Genomic DNA, 15,908 nt, shown 5'->3' on the forward strand with positions numbered 1-15,908 from the left:
GAAAGCCAAGCATCTAGTGTTGTCATGGCAGTGAAGTTCCAGAGCTCTTGTCAGAAGCAATCTCCAAGAAGGAAGGGGGTTGTCCTTCTTCTGCTCCAAGCATCAGAGGATGGAGGAGCCAAAGAGATTCACAGGTGCCCCCTTTTGGAGTCAAACGGCAAGGTAAGGGCTGCTCCCACAGGAATCGGGTTGGTTTCTTTTTTAAAAATAAGATTACACCGTCTCGAAGATCGGGCATAACTTGTGCTAGGGCTTATCAACGATCAGTCCTGAAAGACGGAAAATATAAGAGTCTCTGAGCATGTGGTGAGTGGCTTTCCCACTTGAGAAACCACAGCCATCCTTCCCTTAGGAAAAACACCAGAAGCCTTTCTTTTGGGAATTACAGACCTGGATATTCCCAAAAAAGCAAAATAAATTTGTTTATATGCCATGGTGGCTGCAAGAGTTCTTATAGCAGCAAACTGGAAGAGTGATAAAATACCCTCAAAGAAAGAATGGATTTCAAAATTAGTGGAATATGCAGAATTAGATAGCCTGTCTGAAAAAATAAAGAACAAATCAAAACAAGCATTTATTTCAAAATGGGAAGCCTTTAAAATATACTTGAAAAATAATTATCCCAGTTTAAATTCTGTCGCAGCATTTGAATAACTTTAGTAGCAACTTTAACTTTAACTTTAAGTTTGCAGTGAGAGATAACATAGTTCAATCGTATTTACATTTTGATCAAATGTATGGTGTAATGGCAGTAAACTAATGAAGATTATCTGAGGTGAGGAGTGGACAGGAAGTCCGGTCTATAGTAATAAGACCATTTTCAGTTTGTCATTTTGTGTTTAACATCGTGCTTAGGATTTTTTCTTTTTGATGTAGATATTGTTGTTGTTACTGTCTTTTTCTTTTATGTTCTTGGAATGATGTATGTGGATATCTGGTTGAATTTAAAAAAAATATGAGAGAGAGAGAGAGAAACCACAGCCATCTTTCCAGATTTCTGGGATTTTGAGCAGAGGGCGCTCTTTTCTGGCAGCTTTGAGTAATGCAGGCATTTTGTGTTTTAAAAACCAAGCTACAGTTCATATACCACTTGTGTTCGTTGTACAATGCTTACAAATAATTCACCATGGATTTTAATTTTGCAAGAAATGTAAGTTGGCACATACAAATATTCACACAAGTATGGATCATATACAGTTTCTGTCTTGTAGATCTGTCTTGTAGATCTTGGTTCAAAGTCCATGTAGACACACCCTAAGTCACAATCCTACACAAGCAAACAAACACACCCCTGAACCTGCTCAGAACTGCATTATGTGCATCACATCAACCTAGAACACAGATCTGTTGGCTCCTTAATAGAAGATAACTTCAACCGCACAAATGTACTCATAATAAGACATAATAGGGTTGTAGTTTCCTTCCATAGTGGGAGTGTGCAACCTGTGGCCTTGCAGATGTTTGACTCCATCATCCCAGAACATTGGCCACACTGGCTGGTGCCAATAAAATAATAATAATTATAGGTAAAGGTAAAGGTACCCCTGCCCGTTCGGGCCAGTCTTGCCAGACTCTAGGGTTGTGCGCTCATCTCACTCTATAGGCCGGGATCCAGCGCTGTCCGCAGACACTTCCGGTTCACGTGGCCAGCGTGACAAGCTGCATCTGGCAAGCCAGCGCAGCACACGGAACACCGTTTACCTTCCCGCTGGTAAGCGGTCCCTATTTATCTACTTGCACCCCGAGGTGCTTTCGAACTGCTAGGTTGGCAGGCGCTGGGACCGAACGACGGGAGCGCATCCCGCCACGGGGATTCGAACCGCCGACCATGCAATCGGCAAGTCCTAGGCGCTGAAGCTTTAACCCACAGCGCCACCCGCGTCCCTTACAATAATAATTATACTACTAATAATAATTTTATTATTTATTCCCCACCCATCTGGCTGGGTTACCCCAGAAACTTTGAGTGGCTTCCAGCACATATAAACGCATCATAAAACATCAAACATTTTAAAAAGGAGTCCAACAACATCTGCAGGGTCACAAGTTGGGCGCCACTAATTCACACCTTAGAGGGCTTCCCATTTGCCTCAACTGTTAGACACTTCAAATTCAATTCAAATGTTACTTCTATTACAAATGCTTTATCTCTGTAAGCACACCAGCTTGCCAGATGAAACAAACACCCCCTTTCATGTGCTGTTCTGGGGATCCTCCCAACAGCCCCTTGAACCAATTTCAGGGGGCAGGGGGGCATATAGGGGGAAGGATTTTAATGTAGATTACCCTGTGCCAGAATTCTGCAAGTCAGATCGAGCTCTGAAACAACCTCATACAGGGCTGGTCCTACTATTAGGCAGACAGGCAAGTACCTCAGGCAGCAGATGCTGGTAGGTAAGGAGTTGTGCGAAGGTGTTGAAGGATCAAGTGGCATGTACCCCCTGCTGCCCTCAGGTATGATGGGGTGCTGCTGCTCATCATTACCAGGCAGCACTGAAGTAAGAGTCAAGGGCCGACCTGCTTAGCTTCTGTATATGGAAGTGGGGGGAGGGAGGGAGGGAGGGAGGGAGGCACCATCTTGTCCTCCAGGCTCCAAGTCAGACAGCAAAACACCTGGACTGGTTCTAACCTTATAGACAGATTAACTGGAGACCAGGGCTTTTTCTCAGCCGGAATTTGCCGGAACTCAAGTTCCAGCACCTCTCAGGTGGGTGCCATTGCCCTTCTAAGAGAACAAGGGGAGTTCTGGCACCTCTTTTTCTCGAATCATAGCACTGCTGGAGACACTGAGATGCAGGATCTGGATTTTGAAGCAGCACTCTGCATCATTCCAAACACAGGTTGGCTGCCTATATATACCCTGAAGCTATTATTGTGGTTATATAGCTAGAGTGTCAAAAATTGTTTTGAAAGCAACTGTGTTACATGACTTTGATTCAAATGGCCCCAGCAGGATCCTTCAGCTCTCCATATTTGTATTTCTCTGGCTAGATTTGATGTGTCAGCAATTTATCCAGATGTCAAGAGACCAAGTACTTACCTGCAGGCCCCATACACCAAAACGGTCTGCTCAGACTTGGTGAGTCTATATCTCAGGGTGCCTCACATGCACAAAGCAAACCTAGTCTTCAGTTTTACTGTATGCGTGGTTGAACAATATTTTTTTAATGTACAGTATTCCCTCCACCACCACCACTCCTACCCCGCATCTACTTTAGACCATCCAGAACTTTGTCTCCCACTATAGCTGCAAACTGACTATTTACAGAGGGACAATCTCTTGGGAGTTTGCTGTTGTGATGTCAAACTATTTCATTTGAGTAGTCTGCTCATAGAAGCAGTTGCTTGCATGCCACCCGTGTGGAGTATCATACAAGCCAATTTAGACGTACATTGCCTAGCCCTAGAGGGATTCCACTCCTTGATCATTCTAGAGCACGGTGAAGACATACTTGGCTTTTCTCTAATGAAATGGACTGGGACTCCGAGTCCTAATAGGAGTGCTCTTTTTCATGGTTCTATCCAGCCATGCTTTCCTCCAGGATATGCTATTCCACCCCCACTTCAGTTTTCCTTTTCCTTTCCAACTGATACTCAACATTCTGTGGCTACTAAATGTGCTTGATCCTCCTTTTTTCCCCTTTTGGTGGATATTTTGCCCCCTGAGGGTCTGTTTTAATATCTTTTATAGTCAGTGCTTTTTGTCTAAAAAAAATGTTTAGGGGTGTTCTCATTTTCCTACTCATATTGAAATACCGCCCCTCAATGAGGCCAAACTTCGATTCACAAAATGTTTAGGGGTATGTGTACCCCTGCATCCCCCCAGAAAATAGCACTGTTTATAGTTCTGGAAACCTCAGGGTCTCTCAAAGCATTATGACGCCACCTCCTTGTTTTTCATTGCCTGCGTTTTAGCCTCATTTCTGTCAGCATTCACAGCCCGAGTTTGCTATTGGAGAGGGTGAAAGTTGTCTTCTCCTTGAGTAGAAGGACGACGGCATCATATTGTTATGAGTTTGGGTGCCAGAGTTTGTGGGTGCAAAGCAGCCACCATTCCTGAATTTAGTAAGTGTTAGAATTGAATCAATGCTTGTGGGCTGCCAGATGCTGGATTTAGCATGTTAAAATACACGTCAAACCAGCTTCCCATGGCAGGTAAATCACCTGGGGAGACAGACTATTAAAAGAGGACTAAGAGAAGGGACAGAACCATCAAGAAAGCAACGGACTCTCTGGCAGCCAACAAATGGGAAGAGCCCCTCCCTGAGCTCTGTGATGGTTAGTCAGAAGATAATGCCAGAGTTTTTGTTAAGAGGAAGTTTTAGGATTTCAGTTGGCTGTGGTGTGACCGAGGGAAAAAAAGTGTCAGTCTGTTAAATGCAACAAAAGGGTGGTCAAAGCATTATGTGGATACAGAGATTGAATCCAAGGCAGCAGCACTGGGAGAAACAGGACCCTCTGGGAGTGTAATGCTTTGAAGTCCTCCTGTCAAAAACCTTAGAGGAATATTACCACAAGAAAGCTGTTACAAAGTAGAAGGGATGGTAAACAGTGGGTTAAATTTGAACTACTCATAGGTACCGGTACATACTAAATTTCCAGTGTTAAATGGAATTCTTCATAACTGTCTCAGTAGTGACCCCACCTATCCTCTAAGTCCCTCGCCTGGTAGCGGAAGGAAGAAACTTATTATACCCTCTGATTCTTCCCCTCCTCACTCATTTTATTACTTGCTTCTTCTCTACAATGATAGCTCAGCCGGTAGAGCATGAGACTCTTAATCTCAGGGTCGTGGGTTCAAGTCAAAGATTCCTACATTGCAGGGGGTTGGACTAGATGACCCTCGTGGTCCCTTCCAACTTTACAATTCTGTGATTCTGTGTCTTTCCCACTGGTGCAACTAACCTCATACCATTCCGTTCTAGAATATAAATTATGCTAAGCTGGAGAGGGAGTATTATGGTTTCATTCGTGGATGTCAGAGGTATTGATGTCAGAGGTATTGATGAGTGATGTGGGTAGGTGGATTGAGATCCAAGAGCAATATCTGTAGTTTAACAGATATCAGTCGAGGCCTTCATTAGCATATTAAAATATCCTGCTGAAATGGGATAACTAATGCTGAAGGATACCCATTGAACCAGGGTGCTTCAGAATGTACAGACTTTTTACCTAATAGTTTATCTAGCCCTGGTGATGCTGTTTTTCGAAGGAACTGTAGCTATGCAAGCAAATGCAGAAAATAACCATATCTTTCTTTAGAACCGAAAATTAGGACCAGGCACCTACAGTATTGACCATGGAGGCTTCAGTTCTAGTCATCTGCATAAGAAGATGTCAAGCTCTAGTTGGGCAAAAGCCCAGGAGGCAGCAAGGCTCACCAAAATGCCACATTTCAATTTTAAGGAAATATGCAGCAGGGCGAAAGCTCTGGTGAGTGTTTGGCTTCAAGCTTTTTGTTACATGTTGGTTTAGTCAAGGGGTTAAAATATCAGCCAGTTTCATTTCAGATACAACCGAGGACACGGGCCCACAGTTTTCTCTGAGACTGGTATCATCTTTAAGAGTATTTTCCAAATGGCATGTGGTTTGTCTTTGTTACATGACCAAGAATGTTATCATTGTGAAATATGAAGGAAAGGCCCATCAAGCGTAACAATGGGCATCAGGCAAGTGTAAGGGGGAATCTTGTCACTGCTGTCTATTTCTCAGGCAAGTACGCGGGTGGCATTGTGGTCTAAACCACTGAGCCTCTTGGGCTAGCTGAACTGAAGGTCAGTGGTTTGTATCTGTGTGAAAGGGTGAGCTCCTGTTGCTCTGTCCCAGCTCCTGCCAACCTAGCAGTTCAAAAACATACCTGTGCAAGTAGATAAATAGGTACCGCTGTGGCGGGAAGGTAAACAGCATTTCCATGTGCTCTGGCTTCCATCACGGTGTCCCGTTGTGCCAGTAGCAGTTTAGTCATGCTGGCCACATGACCCAGAAAGCTATCTGTGGACAAACGCTGGCTCCCTCGGCCTAAAGTGAGAGAAGTGCCACATGCCATAATCACCTTTGACTGGACTTAACCATCCAGGGGTCATTTACCTTTACCTTAACCATAAGCAGTATTATTTAATATTAATAAAATACTATCAAAAACTAAGTAGGAAGGAAGCAAAAACAAAAAAAGAGGTGCTTCCACTCTTCTATCTGCCAATTATATATAACACAGTTATTTCCAATATTTGGCATACACACTCCAGAATAACTCCTGATGAATTATGACATTCATATCTGAGCCTGGCTTCCCTAAGAAAGGGGTCATGTATCAGGTCAGACCTACCTTTCAATCACCCCGACCCTAGTTTCTGCCACTAGCCGGGGGCACAATCTGCTGTGAAAAATAAAATAAAGCCTGGAGCTATGCTCCACCTCATTCCTGTGCTGCCACAAACTCCACATACCAGATGGCTGTTTTAAAGCTGCACATGCCATCTCTTAACCCTATTCACGTACGTCCTTTCTCTCTCCAAGAAAGCAAAGCTGGGTCCTGGGACTTATGAGTACTCAGATTTTCTACAACTCCAAGAGAAACGTCCACACAGCATTAGAGGAATATGTGACACCGGAGCAGTGAGATTTAAAGACCGCATCAGGGTAGGCTTCTGTCCTTGTCGGAATGAATTGTGTGAAATGCAACATTCTTTGCGAATGGTTTTTGCCATATCTACTTTGAATTTGCTATTTTTAGTATAGTCTTCAACTTTGCTGCCTGGACTGTGGGGTTTTATTTGTTTGTCTTGGTTCCTTTGATCCTGTCTTTCAAACCACCAGTTGTGGTGCAATTCCATATTGATGCAAAACATATTCCATTATGCATTCCCGCCTCCATGATTCACATGGAATGGAAGATGTGTGGACAGCTGAATCTTGAGCCATTCACCACGCCAACATATTCCATTATGAAAATAATAGAGATTTTTATTAAAAGAAATTGTCTCCATTTTAAAGGAATCATAGAGTTGGAAGGGATCTCCGACTCTATGCTCATCTGCTTCAACCCCCTGCAATGCAGGAATCTAAACTAAAGCATCCATGACAGATGGCCATCCAACCTCTGCTAAAAAAGGAGAGTTGACAACCTACCAAGAACATTCGGTCTTTAAAACCTACGTTATGGGTCTAGGCTGAAAAGTAGGCTTAGAGAAACCACACCATGAAGCCACTGTCCCCAGTAATGTGAGCCTATGTCTCTCCAGAGCATCAAGAAAGGCAGGTGGGACTGCAGCATCAGCATACAGAAGTCAACCATTTGGGTTTTGTTCCTACTAGGGGGGTTACCAGAGGTGGACCATGGGTTCTCAAATTACAGTGGCGCTCTGTGTGACACTAAAATTTGGCACCTCCCACCTCTCTTGCTCTGCTCTACAGCATTGCTGTGATGCCCCCAGCAGCACAGTGCCCAGTGCAGCCGAACTGGTCACACTACCTTAAAACCGCCTCTGGGTTTACATTTGGCTCAACATCTAAAAACCCCTTGTTCTAACGTGTCATAAATGAGATTGCAGCCATTATGCATGTACTAATGGCTGCCATTGCTATGGTCACCTGCTTTGTGCTCCTTTCAGTGTGTACATTCCTCCTTCCTCCGCTCCTATCGCCTGTAGAGTCTACCACCTGCTCATTACCTCAGGAGTCCGTAAGTAGGGGTGGGAAGCCTGTGGTCCTCCATATGTATTGGGCTCCCAAGTCCCATTATTCCCAGCCAGAATAGCCAACAGTGAGGAATAATGGGAGTTGTAGTGCTACAACAACTGAGCTTGTGTCGTAAAAAAGAAAGGTTTTGATGTAGATGGAGAGATGGCGTGGTGAAAAGCTCAAGATTCAGCTGTCCGCACATCTTCCATTCCTTGTGAATCATGGAGGTGGGAATGAAGGACAGATATATTGGCTGCCTTCCAATGGTTTTGTGGTTTAGCACCAGCAAAATAAAAATTATTCATCACCGGACTGACACATTTATGAAGCAAGAGTGACTCACAGTGGATTAGTAGGTGAAACACATTTAAAAAAATAAAATACTACAAGTCTGGAAAGATTGCTTTGCCTGCAAAATACCTTTAATCGCAGTATTATTCATTGCGTTGTACTGTTTTCTTTGTTCTGAACTATTGTGCAGAACTTCCAGGAATTGTTTTTGTAATGTTTTTCTATAATCAACATATTCCAAAAAGCCAGGTTTTTCTACCCTCACTTATGTCACAGTAGCAAAGATGATATCAATAGTACCACAAAAGGGAAACTGTCTTAAAGTATCAAAGGATATGGACATATTTAATACTTTAGTCTGTGCAAGGTTTTGGTTGTTTTTGTAGCTGATACAAATCTCAGTAAAAGTGTGTGTGTGTGTGTGTGTGGTTTTTTTTAAAGGGTGTTTTCTCATAGCACCTCCTCGCTCCTGAAGTCAAAGGAAGGCTCCTTGCCTTCCTCCAAGAACCTGAGCTATTTCCTCCGCAAGAGGCAACTAGGAAGCAATTGGTAGACATGAAGAACCAGCTTATGTACATGTGGCAGAAAACAGCAAGGCAGGGATTAATAGCCTGTGGCCCTCCAGATGTTGTTGGACTCCATCAGCCCCAGCCCGTGTGACCCAGGGTCAGGGATGATGGGAGTTGTAGCCCAACAAAATCTGAAGGGTCACACGTTTCCCATCCCTGATCTAGGGTTTTTCCTCTGGCAGGCCTTCTGTACCTTTAACAGCAGTGTGACAAGCAGAAATTCATTCTGTAGGTGAAACTTTTCCCATTGCCCCATCCAAATGCTGGGGAAAGCTCCACCCTTTGAATGCTTGCTGTTTTCACACGAGCCCTACCAAAGTAACTAAATAAGAACAGCCAGCCCAAGACTTCGCTAATAATTATTGAGCATTCCTCCTAATTAGTTTGCCAGGTGATTAGACGACACTAGCTATTTAATGAACATAGAGTCTGATTTGTTTGCAGAAAGGTTAGATGACATGGTGTCATAATAAATGTGACTATATATGTGCTTTCTAATGCAATTCCCCATCATTTCTCTTAATGCAAAAAGTCCAGTATTTTGGTAAGATGCACTTGGTGAGCAGGAGCTCAAAATCAACTATAATTGCATAACATGAAATTGCCAGCATGTGGTTGCATGCTCAAAAACAACATCAGTCTGGCAGCACCATTGGAAACAATGGGGAGTCCAGATAAGAGATGGGCATTTCTCTGCTGTGGTCATGTTAATGCTCGCTCTCTCTCTCTCTCTCTCTCTCTCTCTCTCTTTCCACCCTAACATCCTAGGAATGTTATCCTGGCCCAGGAACCTATGGAAATCCTTATGCTGCCCTGGATAAAAAGGAAAAACGCTCTGTGACTGCACTTGGAATAATGGACAGTAAAACTTCAAAATGCTTCGCCTTTCCCAATGTGGCAAGTTTAGTTTCTTAGTTCTTTGCTTGGCTGCTCTCGATCCTCAAAGTCTTCCTGTTGAACTGGCTGGAGAAGGCTTATGATGCTGATACGGGATCGCATTCCCATGCCACAGCTTTGGCACGGGATTATGATCCCATGTAGTTTCATACAACTACAGCCACAACAGGACCAAGTCCTCGCCTATTCAACGCAACAGATGCAACACTTTTGCAAACTGCTTAGGAAGCCTCTCCCTCTCCCTAATACTTTCTTAATCCTTGATTTCAGGGAAGTGGTTTGGGACCTGGCACCTACAATATCAAAAATGGGGTGGATGAGATGCTGAAACGCGTGGTCAGCTTAAAAGGCCCTTATGAAACCTTCACAGGAGACAGGTCAAAGCCTATTGTCTGTGGGCATTACGCTACTGATGTATGTACGCTCATCTTCTTTGCTTGCAAACTTTTTTTTAAAGCGTCATGTTGCTGGTTAGTAATTCAAATGATAGAGTTGCCAGACTTCAGATTGACTGGCAAAACATCAGAAAGTCCATCAACCTTCCCCACACTGCTTCTTTTAAGCCTCCAACTTTTGGAGTAATGGAATTAAAGAAGATTCTGATTGTCTTTAAAAAGAAGAAAATATAGAAACACAAAAAGAAATAATTTTGTATGTGTTAAATTTTGAAGTTTTGTGATCTGTCAGGTTCTGCTACTTGGAACACTGGTGATTCAGATGAAAAATGTCTAAATTATTAGACAGGCATTTGTAAGAGTTCAAATGTCTCCACTGCAATATTGTTTTTAATGTTTCTAACACTCCAGACCAGGGTGAGCAAACTATTCTGATTATATTGATGATTAAGTACTTATTTAGCATTTTGTCACAAGTGTTCCAATACACCGCATATTCCATTATCTCAGCACCCTTACAACAAATCTTGTATTATACAATACTACAGATGGATCTGAGGCTGAACAATGCAAATAACTGCAGCTGTTTGGAGGAGGGTGGGCATAGGAAATCTTGGGGATGGCCCTTTCTTCTAAATTTTCTGCCAGTGATAAATATTGCATTGCTTTCCGTTTCCAAAATGTATAAATTTACAGGTTGAATGAAAACAGTATAGAAAAAGCAGCCAGTGGTAGATGAAAAGCAGAATCAGGGCAGATCCTACAGTTCAACAAATTCAATTGCATTATGTGCATTTTAACTGTTGTAAGCCTACACAATGCATGTTGAAAATTCATTTTATATAAGATCATTGAACCTGATAGAATCTTCCTTCAGATTATTGAGCTTGGGGGGGGGGGGTTGTGTGTGGAAATTATAACTGTATTCCATGAAAGAACAGCAACAAGAGAACCCTCAGGTGACTTCCTTCCTTCTTCTTCTTCTTTTGTAAAATTGCACAGATTTGATATATACATACAGTTGTACTTTGGCTGTCGAACGGAATCCAGGTTTGTGGCATTCGGGAGCCAAAGCATTTGAGTCGCAAGGCGTTCGAGATCCAAGGTACAAGGGTATCTCCTTTCCTTGTTTAATGTTTCTAGAAAAAGTCCATCGAACTGAGTGGCACCACACTGAAGAGCTTCCTGGAAGAACTAGAATCAAGGGATAAAAGGAAGCATGGCACTTTCGGCAGTCATGTTTGGAATCCCAAGTGCCCCTCTGATCGGATCTTCTGGGCCACTGTCAGCCAGTGTCCACGTGAACAAGTAGGTAACTTTCCATTGCTTCTTGGTTGCAATCACAGTGCCAGTTTCTTCCGGATGGCAGGGTTGGGAAGTCATGTGAGGTGAAAAGGGGTGGGTGGGGAACAAACAACAAAGAACAAACAGGCTGCTAGGGCAGTCTACTATGGGCCCCAGGCTTTCCAAAGAGCTGGACTAACTCCTCAGCTTTAGGTAGATGCTGAACTGCAGCTAATCAACCAAGCAGAGTTGAGGGCAACCAGCCATGCACCTGGAGTCTAGGGGTTTGGGGCAGAGTCCATTGTGAGATGTAAAGGTAAAGGTAAAGAGACCCCTGACCATTTGGTCCAGTCGTGACCGACTCTGGGGTTGCGGCGCTCATCTCGCTTTATTGGCCGAGGGAGCCGGCATACAGCTTCCGGGTCATGTGGCCAGCATGACTATGCCGCTTCTGGCGAACCAGAGCAGCGCACAGAAACGCCGTTTACCTTCCCGCCGGAGCAGTACCTATTTATCTACTTGCACTTTGACGGGCTTTCAAACTGCTAGGTGGGCAGGTGCTGGGACCAAACAACGGGAGCTCACCCCATTGCAGGATTCGAACCACCGACCTTCTGATCGGCAAGTCCTAGGCTCTGTGGTTTAACCCACAGCGCCACCCGCGTCCCTGGCCATTCTTAGATAACGTCAAATTAATATATGTTTTGGAGGTTGTGTTTCAACCTTTGTTTCATAAATGCCATAGGCATATCTTGCTCCAAGTACATAGAAGCCAGTATTTTATGTGGCGTCCAAACTGGTAAGCCACTCAATCACACAATATTGCTAGTCAAGTGAACAAGGGGAATCTCTAGCAAAACGTTGTGCTGTGTCTCTGGCTCAATGTAGCTAGCTGTATTTCCCCCAGGATACTTTTCTATACTCTTTGTGCTGCTACACAACTGTTGCATTCACTGATTCAAAGTAATTTATTTTACTTGTTACAGTACCTGATAGGGCCAGGCTCATACGACATAAAGCCCATCAAGAGAAAAGAGTATGAAAATCAGCCACCGTTCTGGATTGGTGCAAAAAGATTTGACAGGAAAGCATACCGTCTGTTTGTTGGAAATGCTGTAAGTGGGAAATTATATGATCAGAGTTTGACTAAGAAAGACCGCTTACCGTAATTTTCCCAGGGGCAGAAAGGGAGAGAATTTGAATTCAGTTTGCATATAAAGGTGCAGCTACCTAACTTGCCCTTCCTGAAGAACTATGGAAATCGAAACAGCCATCTTTCAAAATTTGCACTTCTCCAGATATTCCAGCGCAGTTCTCCTGCCAAGTAATGTATGTACTAAATGGGAAAATGAGAAACGGAGAGAAATCAAAATGGATAGATTTGCCTGTCCTGAGAAGGGGCTCAATGGAGCAATGGGCATCTCACATGAGCCCACCAGGAAGCATGGCAAAGGCATGAATGGTGAAGTGGTGGCAGAGAATTGGATTGGTTGGAAACATTTCCTCTGCCACTGCCAAGTTGCAGGTGGGGCCACACACACATCCGGCCATCCCTGCCTTATACTTTGACCACTCTCCTATGTGTACTTACTTAGTAGGACTATTTTCCCCCCAAGCAAACACATTTATGATCAGGAATTTTGCAGTGCTCAAATAAAATACTTTTGTCTCCACTAGGCTCAAGTGCCCCTTACTCTGTGCTGGGTTGAGGGAATCTATTTTAGATTGTTTGATAGTGTCGCATCCCTTTTGCTGATAGGCTAAAACTCCTTTTAGTAATGATGTGCCAAAGGGATGGCTCTGGCTCTGTTCCTCCTTCTCCTTGTGCCCTTTCTTGTATCATCTGCATTCATCTTTTCTGGGTTCCTGTGGTGAACTGGAACAAAGCTGGGAGGACTCAGTCAGCGAAAGCTTTCATTTGAAAGAGTTCACTTCCACTTAGGGAACAGGTAAGGACTCCCAGGCAGGGTTTGTTCTCTCTCCTTGATCCTGGAGAGCAGGGAACTTAAAAGAGGTCAAGAATGAAGGGCTCTTTCATAATTGATGGGGAACTTTGCTGGTGGTGATTAAGTGTCGCGGATAAAGTTGGCGGAGAACTGAACTTACCTGCCGGCGGTTCGAGAGTTTTTAATGCAATGGAGGAGCAAATCGTTTTGCTCTGGCCACTGGGACATCTAAAAAAAGCCTACTTCAGAGGGGCCTGCTCAGTGATCTGGGTTCAAATAGCCAGAGTTGGCAAAATGAATGAGAATTCTTGTACATGTATGGAAATGAAAGGCGGGGATTGATGTTGTCAAGTACAAAACATGCAAATGGGGTGTTGTTGATAGCTGGAACAGCCTCTCTCTGTTCTACTGCCATTCTTACCCCAAGGGGACGGGGAGGACCCTTTGCAGAGGCGTTTTAGATGCATGGCCTCTCCCTACAACAATTGTACTAATGGCAACATTGGAAAAGAGGCATAGCTCAGAAGAAGAGCCAGTGTTGGGCATGCCAAAGGTCCCAGGTCCAATGTTTGTCATTCTCAGTCAGTAGGTGGGTGGACTTTCACCTGAAACCCTGGACAGCGGCTCCCAGTCAGTGCAGACAGTGCTGAATTACATGGGCCAATTTATTTTTTAGGCAACTTCTGAACAGCAGCAAGGGAGAAAGCTTTGCCCCCAATAAAAGGCTAGGTGGATTGTGGAATATCTCCCTCTAGCAGGGCCACAGACATTTCTGGTGACAGGAATCCCAGTGTGAAATCTTGGGGGGGGGGGCTGTTGGAGGACTAGATGGTATGGCCTAATATAGGGTCAAGCCATTGGTATATTGTCCAAAAAGACTGGTTTGAAATCATTCTACTCATTAGACTAATCCACTGCACTTATAGAGATTCATGAACAAGTGGAGTGAGCCTTTGGATTGTGATGTCAAAGCCTTTAAGGCTATGTTCACAATTCTTCCAACCCATTCTCCCTTTGAGAGGATCAGAAGTCTTCCTTTAAGACATGTGTGGGGAGCCTGTGGCTCTCTGTATGTTGAACTACAACTCCCATCAACCCCAGCATGACCAGTGTCCATGGACGATGGAAGTTGTAGTCCACCAACATCTGAGGACCTTATGACAAGATATGTAGATATGTATGAGGTGGATGTCTGTTCCAATGTTATAAAGATGAGAGGTGGTATCACCTTCACTATAGTGCAGCTGAACATTCATGATGTCGCTCACAAAAATCAGAAAATCTCAGACGTAACAGGGAACATTAACAAGCAGTTGTGAAAGTAGTCCAAACCTGTGCATTTTACACTTCTACTGTCTAATGCCAGAAGGGGATTTTGATCAGAGGGGATGCTTAATGCCCATTCATCTCCCCAGCATGAGCTTACTTTCATTCCATTGGCCAGACAAGAAGTGGATGCTCAAGGGCTTTACAGATCTGCATCTCAGGATACCCAAAGCTGCTCCTTGTCTGCTTTCCTGTTTATAGAACCCAGTTGGAGTTGGCCGCTATGATACTATGAAACATGAGAAGTACCGAAAGAAGATCAGATACCGTTCGCTTTATATGCATGATACACAGCGTTACCTTAGTAACCTGGAGAGGGACAAGTGCTTACAGTAAGTAAAAAAAATTACAAAACACAGAGGAAGCAGCAACTTCTAAGTTCTAGAAGTACAGTCCGTGAAATTGTGCTTGAGCAATTCATTCAAATTTGTACACTTGGCCTAATTTGCATGCCTTGTTTTGGATGCCAAGTTTTGACAGTAACTTAGTTTTAGAATTTGGAAACTTTTCAGGATCTAGAATAGTAATAGAATTGGGCTTGTGAAATGTTGAGGATTTGGCTCAGGCCAGTGGGACAGGAAGTGTTTAGAGTGAAAATGTCTTATGTGGAGATAAAAAGATGTTGCCCATTCTGCTTCCGTAAGGCTAAACAAACCAGGGGAACAATAAACTAGAACCCAGAAGGAGTGGAGCTTAACTAGAATTCCTAAAATTAATTCTTGAATTGGGTGCAATTTTCAGCTCATTTGCATCTCTTTGAAGGTAAACATTTTGCTGGCTTACTCTTCTCACAATTCAATCCTCTTTTTCAGGGAGAGGATTACGCCTGTTAATAAAGGCCTCCAAAAACTCTGTTAATCTACCTGAAGACTTCCTGAAACATAGTATAGCTAAGTCACCAGGTATCAGCTGCATTTCTGGTTAATGTCCATAAAAAATCCTGCCAAGAGGACACAAGACACCTCAACATTTGCTCTATTGTATCCCGTACCCATCTACGTTCATTTCTTGGTAATTATGTATAACACTCAAATCAAGACACTTGGTGGAATATGGTTAATGTGTTTTTTGAAAACCAGCATGCTGATGTAATTATATCAATATTAAAAATGCTAGACACAAACTGAACTGCTTACTGTTACAAGTAGTCCACACCAGCAAAAAATAATAATTGTACTAGTTGGTTGCATGAGTAAAGAAATCACAGTTTGCAGTTGCTACTGGTTCCTCCAAATATTGCAGACAATCAGGGTCAGGTGTTTTTAAAGTGCCTCTCTTCTGCCAGGGATCTATCTGGAAAGTTTGAACTCGTATCAGAAGCACCAATACATGCTGGTTGGTGGTGATGGAGGAGGAGGAGCTTCTTGGCTCCAGTGTAATACCTGAAGTTAACTTGGCAGGTGTACAACGTATGTGCACATAGAAACCTTGTACAATCCTTCAATGCAGTCACACGAACAGAAATAGCAGCAGTTGCTAGAGACATAAGGCTGTATCTGGACAGGGATGATTGGCATGAA

At 43.5% G+C, this 15,908-nt stretch overlaps 1 protein-coding gene across 1 annotated transcript; it reads left to right on the plus strand.

Annotated features, from left to right (window-relative positions):
- The first annotated feature begins 23 nt into the window (after positions 1–23).
- CIMAP2 (ciliary microtubule associated protein 2) lies at positions 24–15,511 on the plus strand. Its single transcript, XM_083448172.1, has 10 exons — positions 24–162; positions 2,992–3,079; positions 5,263–5,433; positions 6,517–6,639; positions 9,309–9,437; positions 9,708–9,851; positions 10,976–11,140; positions 12,103–12,231; positions 14,590–14,720; positions 15,201–15,511. Exons 1-10 carry the CDS (start codon positions 110–112, stop codon positions 15,244–15,246), a joined length of 1,179 nt encoding a protein of 392 aa, XP_083304298.1. The 5' UTR covers positions 24–109; the 3' UTR covers positions 15,247–15,511.
- Positions 15,512–15,908: the final 397 nt, after the last annotated feature.

Source organism: Podarcis tiliguerta (assembly GCF_965153285.1).
Source record: "Podarcis tiliguerta genome assembly, chromosome: 6".
NCBI lineage: Eukaryota > Metazoa > Chordata > Lepidosauria > Squamata > Lacertidae > Podarcis > Podarcis tiliguerta.